Source organism: Cavia porcellus, unplaced genomic scaffold (assembly GCF_034190915.1).
Source record: "Cavia porcellus strain 051 isolate PalLab524CR breed Dunkin Hartley unplaced genomic scaffold, mCavPor4.1 scaffold_33, whole genome shotgun sequence".
Lineage (NCBI taxonomy): Eukaryota > Metazoa > Chordata > Mammalia > Rodentia > Caviidae > Cavia > Cavia porcellus.
The window spans coordinates 35,389,815-35,412,441 of record NW_026947516.1 but is presented as its reverse complement, the minus strand read 5'-3'; the positions used below and the strand labels follow the sequence as shown (position 1 = coordinate 35,412,441).

At 31.7% G+C, this 22,627-nt stretch overlaps 1 protein-coding gene across 17 annotated transcripts in view; it reads left to right on the top strand.

The window, feature by feature from the left end:
* Dmd (dystrophin) overlaps positions 1 to 22,627 on the top strand; it is a 2,110,831-nt gene that overhangs the window by 1,341,899 nt on the left and 746,305 nt on the right. For all 17 annotated transcript variants that reach the window (XM_063242792.1, XM_063242803.1, XM_063242804.1 and 14 more), the window contains 2 exons: positions 9,201 to 9,348; positions 11,563 to 11,712. In XM_063242792.1, coding sequence (XP_063098862.1) covers positions 9,201 to 9,348; positions 11,563 to 11,712 — 298 coding nt within the window. The remainder of the gene's footprint in view (positions 1 to 9,200; positions 9,349 to 11,562; positions 11,713 to 22,627) is intronic.

The following is a 22,627-nucleotide window of genomic DNA, read 5'->3' as shown; positions in this document are numbered from 1 at the left end:
GAAGGGAAAAACCTAACTGGAATGGAAATCAGCAAAACTGAAGTCAGATCTTCAAGATGTCTTTCAGCAGATAGCAATGGCTTCGTTGCAGGCTTTGCTGATAGAATAATTTAACCTCTGAGGAAGGAAGACCTAAAGCACCCCGAGGCTTTCAGAAGTCTGTTCCAGTATGTGTGTAGGGAGCAAAGAAAAATCTTGAGGAATTCCAGTGGCTCATTTAGTTGACTGGACCTACTAAAGTAGGGTTGGAGAACTGAGCTCAACCTGGGAACCCCTTACACATATTATTCTAGAATTTTATCTAAACACTGACTTTGCCAGAAAAGAGAGCATCCGATATGTAAAAACGTTGGGGTTCTAGGGAGAATGTCTAAAGAGCTGGTTTTTCATCCATCTCCTACTGCTCTTTTCTTCTCATTACCTTGAGAACATTTGGTTCTCTTCTTTGGTGCTTGGAACATTCTGACTGTATTTCTGTCTCAATGTCTGATACTGATTTCCTCTGCTTAGAGTGCTGTTTCTTACAGTATTTACAAGACTTATCCCTTTACCTGTTTATTTCTATATTAACTAATATAAGTCAAGCTGTAACTTTAAAAATATATCAGTGGCTGAACATGAAGATATTTCTCACAAATGTAAACTTTAAGAAATGTTTGCTTCTGGTATATAAGCAACTTCCTGCCAAATCGTGAACTAACAGGCACCAGGGCCCTTTCATTTTGTGGCTCTGACCACTTTAACACATTGCTTTCAAATTTCCATTAGTTTTTCAGTGTTAGATGGGGAAAGGGCAAGCAACATCATCTGGATGCTGGTAGCTAGGTGAGGAAGGCCTGGAATTTAGGAGCTTTTTCTCACATCGCATTGACTAGAGCTGATGCTCAAAGACTAGGGAGGCCGAAAAAGCTACAGCAGGTTGCATGAGTAAGAAAATATGATCAAGATTTTCAGTGAACAGATAGTCAGTGAGTGCTCACTGATTTTACTCAAATGCTCTCTTCATAGTGAGACCTTCCCTGATAACCCTTTATAGAATCCCAGCTACTCCCCAGCCCACCTCTCTCTACCCTATCCCTCTTCCTTGCTTCTGGTTATTGCTTTTATTTTCTGTAGCATTTGTAACTGCATCACAATCTCTATATTTTATTTTTTTATCCTGCTAGTGCCTCCCCTTCTCACCAATAGCATGTGAGCTACATAAGACAGAGATCTTTGCCTATATTCACTGCCATATCATTGGACTTGGGTAGATCTTCAGTAAATATTTGTTGCATTGTAATCTTACATTTGTTTCAACAAGAGAAGGCTCATCTAGTGACACATTTACTCACAGACTGATAGTAAGACTCTAATTGTGTTTCCCTAAAAAAATTCCTCAAGTGAGATTGTCAAAAGAGAGTAATAGAGTGGTCAGATGGAACATTCACAGATTCCATTTCAAATATCCCCTGGGTACTTTTCCATGCTTTATAAATATTTTTATGTGTGTAAACATGTGAGCTTAGACAATTTCTGATCTGGAAAGAGAAAGTTCAGTGTCCATATTCCTTAGTTCTTCTACCTCTTCCTGTTTTCCCTACCATTGGTTGAATGCTATTAGTGAAGCACTAGACTAAACTTGGGTTTCTAATTCTCACAAGGATTCTCTGAGAATGTTTTCAATGCTTATTTTTTTAGCAGTACCTGTTTTTTAATGCTTTTTTTCATTGCATAATCATTTCATTCCTCATTATAAGTACATATACATTGGTACATATACATTACACATCTTATTTCTATTTTAACTCCCCCATTTCTTGATATCCTTTTCTTTCACAAAGATCTATTTCCTATTATCTCTTTTACTTTGCTCTTTGTTTTTATCTTAGTGTTTCTCATTAAGAAAAACTATGTGACATGTAAGTTTGTGTGTCTTATTTCACTTAATGTTATAGTCTCTAGGCGCAATCATTTTCCTACAAATAACTCGTTTATCCTTCTTTATGACAGAGTAGTACTCCATTATGCATAAATACCATATTTTATTCATTTCATGTATTGGTGGGCATATAGACTACTTATATGATTTAATTATTATTAATTGTTCTTTTATCAACATGGGCATGCATATTTCACTGGAACATGATGTTTTCAATTCTCTCAAGACACCTAGAAGTTGAATAGATAGGTTAAATGCAATTTCTATTTTTAGTTTTTAGAAGAATCTCCATACCAATTTCCATAATGGTTATACTGGTTTATACCTTCACCAGCAATGTATAAGGGTGTCTTTTTTCTTATAGCACTTCCTCTATTATTTATTATTATTTGATTTGTTGATGTTCACCATTCTTTGTGGAATAAGGTGGAATTTCAGTATTGTTTCAATTTGGATTTTATTAATGGCCAGACATGGTGAACACTGTTTCAAGTATTTCATAGTCATTTATAGTTCTTCTAAGAAATTTCTATTTTTTTCAGTTGTCCATTTTTTCATTGGGGCTTTTATTAAGGGACAAACTTTTTTTTTAAATTCTTTTGTATTCTAGATATCAGTCCTGTGTCCAAGGAAAAACTGACCAATTTTTCTCTCATTTTATAGGTTGTCTCTTCACTACTGAATTCCTTGCTGTACAGAAATACTGAATTTGATATAATACCAATTGTTGATTTTCAGTATTAGTTCTTGTGTTTTGAGGGTTCTGTTCAGAAAGGCCTTGCCTATGTCTGCTAGTTTACCTGTTTTATCTGCTAGTAGATAGTTACCCTTTTACCATTTAGCTCTTTGATACATTTTGATCTTAGTTGAGTACATGGTGAGAAATATGGGTGTAGGTACAGTCTCCTGCATGTCAATAATCAGTTTTCCCAGCCCCATTTGATAAAGAGGCTGTCTTTCTTCCTGCTTGTATTTCTGGCCTCCTTTAAAAAGATCAGATAGGTGAATGTGCTTGAAGTTGTCTCCACAACCTCTACTCTGTTTCATGATTTCACATGTTTGTTTTTATACCAGTAACATGTTGTTTTATTTTTGTTAAAACTGTATCTTTGTAATGTAACTTGGGGTTCAGGATTATGATATCTGCTTTGCTCTTATTGTCCAGGATTGCTTTTACTGTTCTGGGTCTCTTTTGGTTCCATTTGAATTTTAGTATTACTTTCACTAGATCTTTAGGAATGCTCTTATATTTTCTTTTGTACTGCATTAAATCTATATATTAGTTTTGAAAGTATGGTCATTTTGTTCTTTTGTCAGTGTTTGGGTCTGTCTCTCTAGGAACAGAGGATAAAGTTGTCTTTGGTTTTGTTTTTGTTTTGTTGTTTTGTACCAGGGTTCAAACTCATGACCTTGCACTTTCTAGGCAAGCACTCATGCTGCTTAGCTAAATCCTCATCCCATATCGTTCTATTTTCTGATGCTCTTTTTATTGTCCTTTTTCAGAATACTGTAGTTTTCCTTTTGGAGATCTTTTACTTTGTTGGCTGGGTTAATTTCTAAGTATTTAATTTTTCTTGATGTTATTGTGAATGATATTGTTTTCCTAATTTCTTTTTCAGTGAGTTCATTGTTGGTGCACAGAAATGGTATTGATTGTCCTGGTTTAAAAAAAAAAAAAAGGAAACTGAAGTCTATGGAGATTAAGTATCTTGCTCTAGTTCACATACTCAGCTTATAACTAGTAGCTTTTAGGTTGGTACATTTCCTTTCAGGCACTCTCACTGGCATCGTTCTCCATGCCTACTTGCAAGATGCCAATGACTTCCTTCATAGCAAGGCATAAGTACACGGATAAGCCTTTCTATGTCATTCTTCTTAGAATCACATTTTTTTCAGTGCTGGAAATTGAATGCAGGGCATTTGCAAAGAGCTACATCCCTGGCATTTTTTATTTTTTTTTTTTTATTTTGAGAAATGGTGATGCTAAATCACTAAATTGCCTAAGCAGAGTTCAAACTGTGGTCCTCCTGCCTCAGGGTCCCAGAGTACTGGTAGTATAGGTATGTAATACCAACCACCACACCAAGGTTGGAGTACTTCTATGAAGTACAAACTTCAGGCAAAATACACCAATGTATAATTTTTGACCCAAACACTAACCAGATATGGAAAGCATGTTGGTTGAACCAGACTTGGTACCTGGGTTCTCATTCCAACAATGTCTCTCAGAGTACATAAGCATATAAGTCTAAAACAAAATGAATTTTTTAATTTTGGAAGTATTCTTATACTTGAATTCTAAAGTTTCTCAAATTACAGAACAGTTACTTTACTTTGCTCAAAATAAACTACTATCTGGAAAAGAAATATTTGCTGTATTTGATCTCAAATGATGGCTTATTTGATGGCTTATAGAGGTTAACTGACAGTTACAAAGAAAAGTTTTGGAGAAAAGTAAATGTAATGGAGGGATTAACTTTGGTAGTATGACATGACAGTTTCAAGAATTGGATGCCAATATGATCAAGCTTTGGAAGGAATATTGTTAAAAGCAACTGATTAGTTACATTGTATAGCTTATGGACTTATGAGACAGGAAAAAGAAAAAAAAACTGTCCTTTATATTATATTATACTATCTTATATAATTGTAAGCTTGTAATTGAATTCCAAGTGGAACATTACACCTAAATGCAGCAGTACCATACCTCAAGCCACTTGGGTGTAAGTAATGATACTATCTTCAAGAAAATTAAGTATGTAAAAAATTACATTCCTGAGGAGGAATATTCCAATGTTGAAGATGCATTTCCGAGGATTTGAGCATAATGATATGAAATATGAATGAGAATATGATCTTTCTTTTTCATTTTTTATTATTTATAATTTTTATGAGAATGTATTTGCAGTACATAATGATTACGTTTACCTTGGAAAATTCCTGCATGTGCATAATACATCTTAATTCTTTTTATTTCCACTTCCTCCCTCCTGCCTTTCCCTCCAATTTTATTATATAATTTTAAAGTAGACGTGTACACTCAATGAAATTAATTGTATTCATGGATGAAAGGTGATTCTGTCTGCATTTTCTGAAATTTTCATGTTAAAATGGATCAAAAAGCTTGGACAGGAACATTTCTTCCAGAAAATGGAAGAATCACACTATATTTGGATATATGTTATATACGTCTCCTGAGCTTTAATCGCTTCATTGTGAGAATTAGAAAGGTAATATATATGATTATTAAGCTTTAAAAGAAATTCAAATGTGAAAATATCTAGCAGCTTGCCCACAACACTTGCTATATCCCCTCTCCCACTGAAATCATGCCATGTGAGTTGGCAGTCTTTTCCTCTTCTCCTAGGAGCAGCCCCACAGAAAATGATCATTAAGAGTTAATGTTAAATTCATTGAATTTAGCAACACATCCACATCAGAAACTCTTCCTTTCTGATTATGCAAATCACTCACTATCATAATATGTGCTTCCTTCAATTGCATTAGGAGCATTTATAATGTAAATGGTAACAGAGCCAATATTTCAAACAGAAGCCATTCATTTAAAAAATGCCTAAATGTATTAAAATGCCTCTAAAAGTAAAATATTTAGCACTTAATTGCAGATTGGTAATGTTAAATATCCCATTCATTATTATTACTACCACATGCCTGAATAAATCCTATCATAAGCATTAAGCAAGTAGGTAAACAAAGAAATAACACTTCATGTGATGAATGCCAATGTAAAGCATGTTTAAACTGTTCTGTCAAGAGACAAGCCTGGTAATGCTGTATTCCTTTGCTTTTCTGCAATCATCTGAATCCGTATATTCAAATTGCAACTTTTAAAAGCTTCAGATTAAGCTTTTGAAATTTCAGAAAACACATGTGCTTAGAAAAGCAGATTATAGCCGGGTTCTGGTGGGATTTTGGCACCATCTTTATTTATTTATTTATTTATTTATTTATTTATTTATTTATTTATTTTTTGGTACCAGGGAGCAAACTCATGACCTTGCTCTTGCTAGTCAGGTGCTTAAGCTGCTGAACTAATTCCCTGGCCCAACACCATCATTTTTATATTTCAAAGCAAAAATAATAAATGTAGACAAGAAATGACTACCAAATCTTTTCATAATTTAAAAAAGGCTATACTTTGTTTTTAAAAATCCAGTCATCAGAACAAAGTTTTCCACAGTTTGTAAAAAGAAAGCTTACAGCAAAGAGCTAAAGCAAAGCTTTTCCTTGGTAAGTAATGATTTATTCTGAGCATTTATAAGAGTTTTCTAAATTAGTATACAGCTAATGTCCATAAAATCATCTGCAATGTACTTGCTTTCAAACTGGTAGTGAAGGTTAATTATAAAATGTATTCAACAATTTATAGGGGACAGAAGAGTCCCAAATACTCTTAGACTTCAAATATAGTATATCATAGAAAATTTAGCGGAATTTTATTGGAAAGATAGTAATTCTTCACAAATTAATTTTTGATTTAATCAAATCCTAGTTAAAATTATCATTCAGATTCACTTTTGAATTTATCCAAATGAGACTCATGTTACATAAGTTAGCATAGGTAAGGCAAAAGAATAGTTTAAACTATCAGCAATTAAACCCATTTTAGATTCTCAAAGATTAATAGTCCCAAAAGTCTTCAACATCCACTAACAGAATCACAGTAATATAAAAAAATTTAAAATAATGTAAAAAGTACCACGAATCAACAGAGAACAGATTGTCCAGGGAAAATATCAATTTCTGAAACCTCAAGGTCAGAAACATTATATAAATTTAAGAAGAATTAAACATTTAGGTTTTCAAATGAGAGAGTAATGATCCAGAATAAAAGTAAATATGTAGGAGCCAGGGATATAGGTTAAGGGCACAGCACCTGCCTGGCAAGTGTGAGGTCATGAGTCTGACTCCTGGTACCCACACCCAAAAGTCAATCTATAAACAATTATGTGGAGCCATGACTTTAGAAATAATATCAACGAAACCAATAACAAAGAAATAAAGTATTTGATTATTTATTTAGAAAGAAACAGAAACAAACTTAAAAGACAGAAGAGAACCTGGAACAATATTCTCAATAAGTACATTTTAGATATAAAGGTAAAAAGAAGAGAGGGAATTAGCAGATTTTATACATCCAACCTGTTCATCAGAAAAACTAAGTGATATATATATATATATATATATATGTATGTATAATATGTATTATATATATATATATGTACAGATAGTAGTTGCCTCATTAAAAAATAAAAAAGAAGAGGTAAAATTAACTTTTATGTATTTCTTTAATACAATTCACTAAAATATTATTTTAACTTGTTTATGATATACAAAATATCAATGAGATATTTTTTATTATTTTAATTTTTTAAATACACTATTTTAGAGCAATTTTATGTTCATAGCAAAACTGAGCAGAAGGTATAGAGATCGTTTTTTGTACTATGTTTTTAAATTTGATTTTTTTAACTCTTGCAGTTTATCTCAATTTCTACCTGTCATATTTCAAATACTCTATTATACTGGAAAGCCCGGATCTGGACCCTTATATAACAGTAATATTTTGTGTGTTTTAGGCTTTTGCTTTACATAAACTTGAAAGTTCTAAGTGCAGAGGTGACTTTAGATTTCACAGAACACTTCTAGTTGCTATATTAAGAATAGGATAGAAGGTCACCTTTTATGTTCCAAAACAGACTTTGAACAAGTTCCCATCAAATAACAAAACGGAATATAGTCAAGCAGAAGTCCAATAGCCAGATTCCAGCTTGGGAAATGAGTGAATTATAAGTTTGTGGAAGCCTTGTCTTTTCACATGTGGTGTCTTATTCCTGAAGCATGAGGTTCTATATTCTTGCATCAAGACTGAGACCATTATCTTTTCTCTGATGTCTCCCAATCCTTGCCCCAGAAATAACCGATCTTCCTGTAATACTCAACCATATTCCTTGGTTTACTTGTTTATTTCTTCTCACGGACTGTGAAATCCTCAAAAAACGGTATATAATACATCAACATTTAAACCAAATATTCTAGATTTCCTAGAAGATAGTAAATTGTCAATAAGTGTTTGTTGACAAGAAACAAAAAAAGACACCTTTAATGTATAAAAACAGGTAGCAACCCAAATGTCCATCAACAGTCATATTTATATCACTGAGTACCACACAGCCAGAAGAATGGACAAATTAAAACTATATACAAAGTGGATTATTATAAGCACAACTTTGAGAAGAAAAAGACACAAGCATACATGCTATATGACTCCATTTGCTTAATATTCAATACTGGCAAAATATCCAAAATTGACAGGTTACCAGATATACTTCAGGTAGATATTACGAGCACACAATAGAGATTCTATGAAGCTGATGACATTCCTTCCCTTGTTATTTCTTGTCCTTAGTTGTATGGTTTATCTTAAAAGCTTGCATATCTCTCAAATCATAACAAAACAGAAAAATTATAAATTACATTAAGTGAAAACCATTTTGTTCAGTTATAATCTTCTTTTACAATATATAAAAATAAATCTATGGCTAATTAAATAGCATGCATTATATGTACTTTCACAACTAAAATTTTCCACTAGTATAACATATGTTAAGTATTGTAAATCAGTCTTTGTCTTCTCTCGACAAAAATCTTGATTCATAACTTGGAAAATGTTTAGTGTTTTATTTTAAGCCCATTGTACACTTTAATTAATCATTTCAAATCACATAAATTCATGTCCTATATATATATATATATATATATATATATATATATATATATACTCTAGTACAATGATTCCCATAAGTGGGTAGTAATATACCCAGCAGGATATCAGGCATGTTTGGTTGTCACAAATGAGAGGAATGAGAAGTTGCTAAGGACAGGTAGTGTATATAGGCCAGGAAAGCTGCTAGATATCATACAATGCACAGAAAACCCACTATCAGCAAAGAATCCTCAAACCTTAAATGTCAATAGTGATTAAGTCAAGAAAACTTGCCATGAAGTAATAATATAATGTTGTGGAATTTTTAAAACAGAGCTTATCTTGACCAATATTGATCTCTTATCTTTCAAAGATTTACGAAATGTTGAAATTACTTTGTTCAAAATGAATGAATTCTCTTAAAATGAATTATATATTGTTGCCATCTTTTTGAATGCTTACTTTTAAGTGTTTGTCATATTCTTTCCAGTTTGCTTTAAAAAAAACTTGAGAAATATGTCATTTATAACAATTTCATTTTTCTATCTCCAGGCAAGAAGAACAAAAGAATATCTTGTCGGAATTTCAAAGAGATTTAAATGAGTTTGTTTTATGGTTGGAAGAGGTGGATAACATTACCTGTATTCCCCTTGAACTTGGAAATGAGCAACAGCTAACAGAAAAGCTCGAACAAATCAAGGTAATTTTATTTTCTAAATTCCCCAAGGGCCTACTTGTATAAAATCTATTTCTAAAATGTATTTAATCATTGATTTCCCACCTATTATATTATTTATACTTTCTTACTAAAATGTTTTTTCTCACAACTTTATTTTGTCTTAATCCAGTGGCTTCAACTAGTGTAAATATTTGTGTATATGTATATGTATGTCTGTATACATAGATATGTGTGTACACATAAATGCCTATGTTACCCATATATTGCATCTGTACAGACATAGTGAATAGGAGCTAATTTTAAACTAATTTGAAATTAATTTTAGATTTATTCAAGAATTCCATAGCTTCAAATAATTTGAAAAACAGTGTTGAATCATAAAGTATAAATAGAAATGGGAATTACTATCCAGTCTATATTGGGCTATGTCCGTGATGATTTGGAGGAGTTTTTGTAGAAAAACATCTCATTACTAAGAGAAGGTCTTAATTGCCAAATCAATAACTCTACTTCAGTCTCTGACTAAAGGTATATACATTGCCTGCAGCAATGTTTCGTTTTGGTTTGTTAAAAGTAAGGGTGGGAAAAAGTGGTACTGTTTCACTTTTCGTAGTGGTTGAATGAATTCAGCTTATTCAGGTGACTTTTCTTATGTTATTGCCATGATAGCTACTCATAACTGATTACCTCTCACCACTGACTGAGGTGCTCTGATGTGCAGTTGGACTAATTTTCATAATTTAGGTTAAGTAATCCATTTTGATGTGTTTTATTTAATTGTTGAGGGAAAGGTAAAAAGAAAGAGAAATTAATTTTATTCATCTCCTATTTTGGGCCAAATGTTAGATGCATTTACTATTGATAGCTTATTTGAAGTTCATATTAATGTTTTAAAAGTGATTACTGTTATTTTTACAAGGTTACATAATCAATGGAAAATGCAATTTCTTATTTATCAATGATTCATTTGATTTGCTCGTGTGACACAGAGTCTAGTTTCAAGTGATTATTTCTATGAAACAAAAATTCGCAACCTACCAGGGGATAAAGTATAAAATATTTTTAATGCAGTAAACAAATACTGAGAGCTTTATTTGTGTCAGGTGTGATGTTTGGTATTTGAGATTCGAAGGCTTAAAAGTTTGTGAACCATTTGAAGATGATTATACTCTGGAAAATTGAATTCAGTCTGTTCTTGGGAATTCGTCTTTCCTAAGTATACTGGGTGTCATATATAAGAATGTAATTGATAACTCATTCTATAGATATAATTAGAAGCATTCCTTTATTAATAAATGTGTATTCGTTTTCTATTCTGCTTAGACAACCAATATAAGTATCATCCAATGGAACCTTGTATGATGATGGAAATTTTCTGCATTGTCTATTTCCATAGCCACTAGCCAAATATTCCTTTAGAAAGGGGCTAGTGTGAGTGAAGGAGTCAGCTTATTCTGTTTCATTGAGTTTTAATTAACTTAAATTTAAATGACATCATGTGTCAAAGGGCTACTGTATTGGGCACTGCATCCCTAGATAATGTAAATAAAATACAGTTGTTAGCATCATGGTTTTGTAGATCTTGGGGAAAGGCATCAACTCTGAGACAATGAAAAATAAGAATTCCAGAATGAATCACTACTCTGTTGCTTAATAGGTTTGTGTCCTTAGGGCTGTTATTTAATGTCCTTGTCTCAGGTTTCTTCTACAGAAAATTATGATACTCGGAAAAACCTTCTAAAACTACAATAGTCTAAAGAGAAACTTAGATAATATGTGAGAAAATTAGCACAGTCCTTAGCACTGTCTACACTGAGAGTGCAGTTTCTCATTCAGTACCATCTATGGTATGCTATGTCTAACTATGGTAACTGAGAAGCTGGTGAATTTATTCACATTGTTTTATTTCTGATAGATATCAGTTTTTAGAATAGTTCTACTCTGGGTGTTGTCTTCTACCTCATCAAACCACCTAATATTTTTTTTTATTTTAAAAAATATAAAGTCTTGGCAAGATACAATAATCTGTTCATTTGTAGGAAGGCTTGTGTATTTGGGATTACGTGACTGAGTGCACCAGCTCTGTGCTGTATAGAAAACTGTTGGTATTTGAGATACTAGTGGGCCTTCGGTCAAGTCTGTTCATTTTGATAGACTAATCAATAAAGGTGAAGACACAGCAGTTGGAATTGTGTTGTAATTCATTTTAAACCTTGCTGCCTTTGTCTGTTCCAGTTATTGGAGGAAGAGCTTCCCCTGCGCCAGGGAATTCTAAAACAATTAAATGAAACCAGAGGAATAGCACTTGTAAGTGCTCCCATAAGCCCAGAAGAGCAAGATAAACTTGAAAATAAACTCAAGCACACAAACCTCCAGTGGATAAAGGTTAGACATTAACCATCTCCTCTGTCATATGTGTTAAATGGTCTAAGTGTTTATATTTATTTTGTTTTCTAGGTGCATTATTGGTGGGGGAGAAAACTGGTGTGTGGAGTTTTGTTTTGCTGTGTGTTTTTTAAACCGACCATTTGATTTGGCTTTATGTTTTGTTGCAGATAGGAAATGGAGGTAGTGGATAGTTTTACATTAATGACCAAACCCCAAAATATTTGCACGATTTTTGCATAAAGTATTCTAAAGAGTTGGACTGAAAAGTAAAGTAATTAATTCAGTGATCAGGTTTATATTGACAGCATTTAAACAAGTTAGAAGTGGTCTAATTCAACAATTGACATAAGTCAAGATCGTTTATTTCTACTTATTGTTCTTGTAAAGATTCTTGCTTTAGTTTTTTATTTATCTACTTAATTTGTTTGTGAATATTTATTTTCCACCTAGGATAACTTTAAATTAATCTTTAAAATGTTTATTATATTAATATATAGTTATGCCTCAAAAACAAGTAATACCTATGAACTATAATGAAAAGCAATATCTACTGATCCAGCATCATTTATTGAAAAGCAGTAATTTTCCCAATACATAGCAATAGCAATCTCGAGATCCTTATCCTGTTCCATTTAATTATGTCTCTAATTCAACCAGTATCAAGTGACATCATATAATATCTACGCTGGCTTTTTTAAAATCAGATTTATTGAGATATATTTAAAGTACTATTAAATTCACACATCTCAAGTGCACAATTTAATGGTTTTCATATATTTTTATCTTTAGTTGTGCTGATGTGTATATAACACAAAATTTGTCATTTTAATAATTTTAGAGTGGGTAATTCAGTAGTGTGGATTGCATTCATCACCAAAATTTTGTGATATTTTGTATTTTCAAATTTTTCTATCACTTCAAATAAAACCTCTGTACCTATTAATGCTAGTTCCCCAACTCCCTCTGTCCCCAACTTCTGATAACCTCTGTGTTTATCAATTTGCCTTTTCCAGATATTTCATATAAATGAAGCATATTTATATGCTTCATAAAGCACATTGATATGCATTTCCATTTGTGTCTGGTTTAGTTTACTTATTTTACTGTTTACAAGGTTCAACCATGTTGTAGCATGTGCTGCAACATTATTTCTTTTTATGACTGAATAACATTTAATAGAACGTTTTTACATATATACACACTCATGTTTTTTTATTTTTTAAAATTGGAATCTGTCACTTTAAACACTTCAACTTTATTCTTCTTATCCAAGTATGCCTTGGCTGTTTTGATTCTTTGAATAAATTTTAGGACGACCTGGTCAGTTTAATATGAACTACGCAAGGATAGTGATTAAAATTATGTTTCACTTGTAGAAAATTAACATCTTTAAAATAGTCAGTCATCTAATATAATTATGTAATATATCTCACCATTAATTTGCATCTTTTTAATGAATTATTTAGTAATATTTTGCAGTTTTCAGACCAGAGGTGCTACATATGACTTATCAAATTTCATCTTAGATATCTGATGTTTTGACCTTAATAAGAATCATAAATCATAAATTTTGTTTGTTCTTTGTTAATAGTCTATAATGATGTAATTCATTTTTGTATATTCAGTATTTACATAATCATCTTGTTAAATTTACTCATTAATAGTAACAGTTTATTGAGTTTTGAGTTCTTAATGCAAAAAATTACACCATAAAATAAAGGCAGTTTCTTTCTTTTCATTCTTTGTGCTTTAAATTTTTTTTGTTTTACCTTTTTTGTAGACTAGTCCCTCCAGCATAATGTTAAAATGAAATTTATAATAATAGAAAGCATTATCTTATTTTGTGTCTCCTTAGAAAGTTTTCTGTGCTTGTCATTATATACATTGTTTGCAGTGTTTATAGGAATTTTTTGCTTTCTTAATCAGTATAGAAAATTTCTCTTTATACTCAATTAAAAATTTTATTATAAGCCAGCATTGAATATAGTTAAGTGCTTTCTTTGCATTAATTAGAATGATTGCATTGTTTTCATCATTTTGTGTGAATGTGGTAAATTATAGCCATTGATATTTGAATGTCAAACCTCTTTGAGATTTCTGAAATAGACATTATTGGTCATGATGCCTTATAGCTTTTAAAAATTGCTGGATTCAAGTTTCTAATATTTATTGAATACTTTTTATCTTGGTTTTTCTCTAAAAACTGCCTTCAAGTGTTGGTAGCAATATTAGGCTGGCTTTATAAAAGAAGTTGGAACTTGCTTCCTCTTTTCCTTTTTCTGGAAGTAATTATTGAAGATTGATATGATTTCTTCCTTAGACATTTTTAAAATTCAATTGTTAGGACATCTGGCATGGAATGTTTCAATGGGAAAATTTTTAATAATGGATTCAGTTTCTTGAATAGATGTAGAAATGGTTAGATATTTTTCTGTCAGCTTTTTTAACTTGAATCTTCAAGGAATTTGGCCGTTATCCTGTCATTTGCCTTTTGACTATAGATGTTCATATAGTTAATGATCTTTTATATATTTATCTTCTCAAGTTTTTTTTTTTTTTTGAGATAGGATCTCACTAAAGTGCCAAGCTGGACTCAAAGTTGAGATCATTCTGCCTCAGCCTCCTGAATAGCTAGAACTATAGGCATGCCCCATCATCTCTGGCCAATCTGTTCCATATTTACATATAAAAATGATAATACAATAATACTGAGGACCCTGAATACCTGATAGCTCTTGATAAGTGAGATACAGTGCATTATGGTTTCTGCTAAGGTAGATAATTGACTCTCCTGCAGAAGGATACCTTTAACTTTTGTGACTAAGAGATCCTTGGAAGGGTGATTGTCTCCCAGGGACACTGTACACATCAGTGTACCAGTCTACTGTGTTTTATAGCTGAAAGCGCTTTGAGTGTGTGGGACTGAGTTGAAAGGGGACCACTGGAGATGTGCCTTTGATGAGTGTATCTCTTGCTTGTGTTCTTCACATGCTCTATGCTTCCCAAATGCCATGAGGTGAACAGTTTTCACCCACCAAGCTGTCCCTGAACGTGGACTGAACTCTCTGAAATGATGAGCCAAATTAAATCTCCACTCCTTTAAATTCTTGATGTAAGAATTTTGTCATAGCAATAGAAAAGCTGACCAGTACAGAGGTTCCTACACCACATACTGGAGATTTATTCAGATTCTGTGTTCATTGCATAAGAATGACATGTATTTGTTAGTTTTGATCTGTGTTTCATTTTGCTTGTCTGAAAGGGCAAAACGAGGACCATTTATTTTTGTTAGTTTTGATCTAGGGACAAATTTCTGTCTAGAAACTTTCAGTTTCCCTGTTTTATTCCAATTTTTACCTTCACCCATCATGCATGTTTCATCCAAACATTATCCAGGTTTTTCGAGTCACATTTTCTTGTACCTAATTCTATTCTCTCTCACTTCCTTTGTGCCTCTGTGTGCTTTCCCTTGATATATGTCCTTCAATGATGTTCTGAAAAGCAATTTTACCATAAATTTTAACATATCTAATGCACGGTAACTTTGTTGCACTCAAAACCTAGAGCACATTGAAATCTTTTAAACTGAGAACACATACATCCAAGAAGATATTTCCAAACTATAATTTTCATGTAACATAAAATGGCTTCTTTCAAAAGTACAGCAATTACCTTTAAAGAATTGCTAGTTATTGATCACACAACTAAATTGAAAGGTATGAAGATGTTAAACTGAGAAAATTTCTCTTCTTTGAAAATAACTGAGACTGCATTTAGAATTGTTATAGTTTATTGTATTTTAAAAGTGATGATGCTGAAATTCTTATAACAGATTATTTACAAGACTGATAAAATATTTGGAAACTGAACTAAGTACCAATCTTATGACATTAAATCAAAATGTGTGCTTAGGAAGTCTATAATTCTAGTTATTGGAAAAATGTTTTCGTGTATCAACATTTTGTCTCAGCTATATGCATAATTTGAATAAAACATTTTCAGGTGAGTTGCCCTGTATGAAAAAATACTAGTTTTTTTTTTCCTTTGATGATGTCCAAATATCCATGTAAATGCATGCACATTTGCATATGAAGAAAATATTATATCCTAGTAATTAAATTTTGTGGTTGTATAATAATACAAATAAATTGTCACAGCAAGGAAATAATGAAAAAGAATGCCCCAAAATATTCTACAATATCTTAACACACCTTGATATCACAAAAATAGAACATGAAAATTGTTATTGTAAGAAATATGAGAAAATTATCTAAAATATACAATGGCAGCTTTGTGGGATGTTAAACAGAAATCAATCTTGGATCTCTTCTGCACAGAATAAAAAGTCAATTTTTATGATAGAAAATTAGAATTAACACTATGACACCATTTTTATAGACCTATTTACTACTACAACATGCACAATCCTTTTGTTCTATATCATAAGTATAATTTTAGTACTATATCTTTGCCAGTAAATGTCACAGGATTTGAAATTTTATTTATTAAACTCGTTTCATTATCCTTTATCAGTCTCTCTGCCTCGCTCTCCTTGTTAGTTTGATGTAAGAATAAAAAGAAAATGATCAGTGACAAATTCATGTCAGTACACAAGTCAGTATTTAAAAAAAATAATGCAAAATGGCTAATGACTCACTGATAGTCTTGAGCCTCATTAAAATTCAAGGTATCAGTCATTAGAGAAGAGAAGAAAAAATGAGAATTCTTCTCATGTGTTTTCTAGCTCCTCCCTTTATCCACAGGCTAGAGTCAATGATATACTTAAAATCAGTAAATCATGTTATCTGGTGTACAAATATGTCAATTTCTTAGTACAAAATATCCCCCAAAGTGTTCCATTATAATAATCAGTTGACAAACGCCTCTCTCTACAGCTAATTGTAATGTGTTATATTCTGTATAATTAGCCAACGTACCATTTACTGCTTTTACACTTTCGTATTTCATTAACAAACAGGAAAAAATCAGTGACAGAGGTAAACACAGATGCATTTTCACTTATTTGGGGTCATGTACTGATAAGCCCATCGAAAGTTGAAAACATTGTAAGCGAAACTGAATTTAATACCTCTAACTTACTAAACATCAGAGTTTAGCTGAGCTTATAAGGAGTAATCAAAACATGAGATGAATATTTAAATTTTAAAATATTCATTGCAGTAAAAGAAATACTACATTTATCTCAACTCAAAATCCCCCCCATAATGTGGAATGCACTCACCCTATCATTACTGCCACTTTCTGAAGCAGTGCTGGAAGTCCTCTTTCATGAAAGTCTTTGTAAAAGAGATGTGATCTAAAATAGGGTGAATACTACTGCCAAGTGCCATTCAGTAGAAAGACAGGATTGTGGAAACGTTACAGTGTGTCTTTACCCAGCGTATTCACTGGATCTGGCACTGTGTGACTTCGCGCTCTTCCCCAAAGTCAAAATGTCCATGAAAGGTAAATGTTTTGAGCTGATTCAGAACATCTAGACAGCCACAATAGCCCAACTAAAGACACCCGCTAAAGAGGACGTGCGGAATTTCTTTGGAAAGTGACAAGAATGCTAAGCTAAGTGTGTTTGAAGCAAGTGGAAATATTGTGAGGGGGCTTAATGAAAATATGTCTTTTACTATAATAAATTGTTTAAAACTTTAAACATTCACCTGTTTTGTTTAAATCTCCCCTCCTACATGAAACGTGCTTACAACACTTGTTTTAGCTACAGTAGGACAAAATCATCTAACATAAATCCTATTTTACAATTAAGAATTGTGTAGCACATGTAACTTAATGATTACTGTATTGAAATAAAATAGTTGTATGGTTTGCATCATTGTGAAGTTGAAAATTCAAAAGCTGAACCACTAATCATTTGAAGAACACTATTTAACCCTAGTTACTCCTTTAGGGGCGTGGCTGACCATACACTGAGTTCATTGTAAAAGTACATTGCCTTGCCTTGACCTAAGTAGTTTTACTTTAAAGCAGAAACTGGAAATGCTGCTGTACGCTGAATAGCCTTTAACTTAAATTATGAGTACTTCCAGATAAGGATCATGAGGTAATATCCTCATTTTTATCTAATATGTAGCTTTTGCCTTTATAGTTACTAACAAAAAAAAAATACCCATATGGTCCTCAGAGTATAAATATGAAAGCTATTCTCTGTGTTTCTTTCTCTGGGTGTCTCATTCTATAATCTTCAGACAGACATGATTCTGTGTTATTTTCAGTATATATCCTTCCTATTTGTATATGTTAGTCGGATGTGTGTGTAAAAAGCACACATCCCCATCATTATCTTTCTCTCCTTTCTGAGGTATGCTTTGTATGAGTTAACATCTTTCTGTATGGATCTGGATACAGGTATGGGTATGTATCACTTGTTCACTGCCCTAAGAGTGTGTGTGATGCATTCTCTGCTCTGTGTACATTTTCCCTCCCTCAATCACCCATCCCTCACTCTCTTCATTTTTCTTTTCTCTCCTCTTTGCATATCCTTGGAACTTTGCCCCTTATTCTTCATTCCTCTTTTTTACATGTTACGTGTTGTTAATTTTTCAATTGCCTATTATTTAAAACCAAACCATTATTTAGCATTCTATTTTTATTATGTTGTGTGCTCTCTGTATTCGATAAAAAAGTGAAAAGTTGGAGCGTTCATTGTGTAGAATTAGGGTTATTCAGATGGAAGGAATATCTTAAAGCTGCACTAGTCATCTGTCTTCTTGATAGTTCTAGAAAAATTTTGTGAGTTGAAATCATTACCTTTCTATTTAAATATAAAAGGAACTCCAAAATAAATAGCACTGTGTAGCTTTTGGTGACTATCTAATGACTTTCATGTGAATAATACTCTAAAAACAAACAAAAGACACAGATATCCATTTAATTAAATTGTTCTTTGATATAAAAATGATATATCTTTACTTATGATAAAACTATGCTTTGTTTTGTTTTTGCCCTGTTTTCTGAAAAGGATTCTACGTTTTAATATAATGCTTTCCTATGGAAAATTGGTGATTGCACAAAATAGGAAAATGTGTACATGTTGTTTGACAATTACTTATATGCCTACTTTTGATTTTAGTTAATTTATGATCAGTATATGTTATATATTCTCAATTAATCATAATGATTTCATTGTATTGAATTAATTTAAATTTTGGGTGACAGTTGATTATTTATTTGTAAAATGGCCATTTCAATTTTTTACTGCCTTTGCAAAATAAAATAGTACAAACTAAAAGTTTAGACACAATAATGTTTTAGACACAATAAAGAAATTTTGGGCCTGGGATATAGTTCAGTGGCACAGCACCTGCCTGGAAAGTGTAAGGTCCTGAATTCAACTCTCAATACCAAAAACAAACAAAAGACACAAAGAAATTTTACTAGAAAGCGAATTTCATTCAAGTGAATCTTCATATAAATCTGATGGAATTTGTCCAGAAAAAATTATGTTTATAAGAAAGGAAAATGTATAAAGGGGGAAAAAACGTAGATTTACACAGGAGAGTTAAGATAGTTATACAGTTAGTTTCTCTTAGTTCATTGAAAAGAAAGGTTTGTGATAACATTGTTTGGAAAAAATACCTTGATTATATCTTGTACTCTGAATAACTACCACAAAGACAACAATATGCAATGTATTATTATAATTGTCTTATTAACCTGTTTTTTGAAAATTTTTTGTTATTTTTATCTTCTTTCACTTTAAAATTATATATATATATATATATATATATATATATATATATGGCACAAAGCTCTAATACAGGCATACTTTTATGTTGATAATACTATTGGAGTTACTTTCAAGTTAAATCACAAAATAAAAATTAGGAAATCACTATGTACTATAAATATGAACTGATAAATAAAATTTTAAAAATTATGGAAAAATAAAATACAACTTCTAAACCATACATTTTTAATAATATTTGACTAGTCATATCTAAATTTCTGTAAAACTGGTTCATTTTTTATTAGCATTTAATCTTTTGACTTGCATTATCTACCTGGGTAGGAAATAATTTAGAGATGTTCTTTTCACTTGTATTAGGTAAATAAATAATTGGGTGTTTTCCACATATAATTCCATATAGTGTCAGTGATCATTTGTCATTACTATAAGTGTAGAAAGCAAAAAAGAGAAAAATAAATGAAGCTAAAGTTTGACTTTTTCACTCCTTGCTCAATTAATTCCCTCTCACAATATAGTGATTAACAGATAGTTCTATGGCGATCATTCAGTCTTGGCCTTACTATATTTTCTTAATGAAAAGAAGATAATTTTCAATGTAGTTATTACCATGTTGACTGTTATTTAGCAGACCCTGACAAAATGCTATACAATACGTAGTTTTAATAAAAAATAATGTCTGTCTGTCATGGCTAGGAATAATGGCTGAATCAAATAGTTTCATTGGAGCTTTGATGCACTCATGATACTCCTGTATAAAATGGATTTGTAGTATAATCCATAAGCTTAATTTTGTAAGCTTGTGAAGTGTTATAATGTAAGAAAATGGTGTTTACCTGTTGTACATATAGTCTGATAATTTTCAGACGTCCATCACCTTGGAAGTTTCCTTTATATAGTTAATAATTATAGAAGAACATTTATTTTTTCATTAAATTATTCATTCAACAATTATGTAATGAGTGACTGTGTAGCACATGCTGCTGAAAGCATATCATAATCAATTCCCACCCTTGCCTTATTTAAAGGACATGCATAATTTTATAGAGCTTGGCATTATAAATATTCATATCTCTAATTTATAGTTGCTACATAGGTTGAAGCTGAGGGCTGGGAGAAGGGCATAGTAATTTAAAGTTTATAATATAAGCATCCTTGACTTTGCTTCCTGTAATTGCACACTGCAATGGGGTTTATTACTAGGCTGTGTGTCATGAGTACATCTCAATTTGTTCTTGCAATCCTGGTTTTGCCTATTATCCCTTCATAATTTTAATAGCTTTCTTTTTCTTATGAGTACTCACTTTAGAAGAATGAATATATATATATATATATATATATATATATATATATATATATATAAATATGTATTATATATTATATACTGATATACAGTGTCATCCTGGTCATGAGAATGAGCATTAGACTCTTAGAGGCAGGGCCAGCCTAGCACTAAATGATCACAATTATTGCTAATATTCTTACCAGTAGCATCACCATCCTTACTAGCATCTGATAATGTACTCCTGATAATTCAGTAAAGTGGACAATTGGTTGTCCAAGAAATCCAATTGTTATTACTAACAAATTAACCCCTCTTGTTAGACAATAAGATAGTAAAGATCTACTCTTAATTTTTGAAATAATTGAAATTTTAGACAACATGGAGAATACAGTTCAGACATTTTAGAAAAAAAAAGTAAAGAAAATTGCCAACACGGCAATTTAGTGTGATGCCTAATGAGAAGGTTAATGGATGTTGAATTCCAGCCATTACTAGTTGTATGATCTTATATCTGTCCTTCTCACATCTCAGTTCCAACGTCTACAAGTTGTAGTGAGAACAGTGAGGCAGTGCATATGATATGTGTAATACAGTACCTGCCTCATTGTAAGAGCTTAAAAGTGTTGGCTTTTAAAAAATTAGGGGCACAAAATTCTTCTGAAACACCATAATCAGATAGTTATGACTGTTGCAGAAGAAACTAAACTATGTGCCAACATTATGAATGTGAAAGTTCAAAGTGAGGAAAGTAAGAGTGACCACAACAGCAAAATAGCCCTAGTGGAAGATACCAGAAGTTTGCAAGCAAGTTCTGACATTCTGCTGATCTCATTATTCTCATTATCTATGATCAACTAGCATTTCAGGTAAAATGTTCTGGAAAATAATGAATTTTTATCCTCACTTGCTTAAGAAGTCTAAGTAGTTCCATATTGTTTTCAAACTCCAACATCTTTACATTTAACTAGAAGCATAGTTTAAAAGATCTTTTTAATCTAGGTGATCTTTGTAATCAATCGATTGACATGAGCATACTTCATATATCCAGGTAGAGAGTGGTTGGACCTTATCCTGCTTCTCCTTCCCTTCCCTTTTCTTCTATTCTTGATGTTGATTTTCCTCATTTATGCAAAATGATACCAGAAGTTATGTTTGTGACATAAAATATTCTACTGGGAAACCTCACCTAATACAAGAAAATTTGTTCATTTCTAGACAATACTATTTTTAAATTAAGCAAACAAAAATCCAACATGAATTAGTAAACACTGGTACTTGTGCTATAACTCATTTCCATATTCAAATTTTCTTTTGTCACTATATACATATTGACAATCTGTATCCACCATGAAAACTTATTTAACTGTGCTCAACTCAAGACTTTATTAAAAACAAAAGCTAATTTCCAAAAAATGCCTATTCTTGACAAACTTTTCTATTCCTGATGAATTTAATGAAGAAGAGTATAATGGTTTTAAAAAGAAAATGGAAGAGAAAGCTTCTATGATTCTTGACTTTCAGCGTAACATTTTTAAGTACTTTATGTACATAAAGGTGTTGGCTTTATGGCTGTGAATTTTAGGAAGGAGAAGTAAATAAATAATGAAAAGAGATTTTGATAATGCAAAATGATTTGTCTTTCCTTTTTGTTTCTGCAGAACCTTTTCTTACTAGATGATATAGCAACTACTCTAAAACTAGAGGGGCTTTCCTTTACTTCTAATAATTTAATAATCTTAAAATGGTATTAAATGGAGGGTTTCATATGCCATTTCCTTAAACTGAAATTGAATAAGGAGAGAAGATTAAAAGCCATATTTGAAAACACAGATTGTAAATTCTAACCCAGTTTCATTTATTATATCACCTGCAAAGCTAATATGTAATACAAAAGTAAAATTAAATAACAGAGC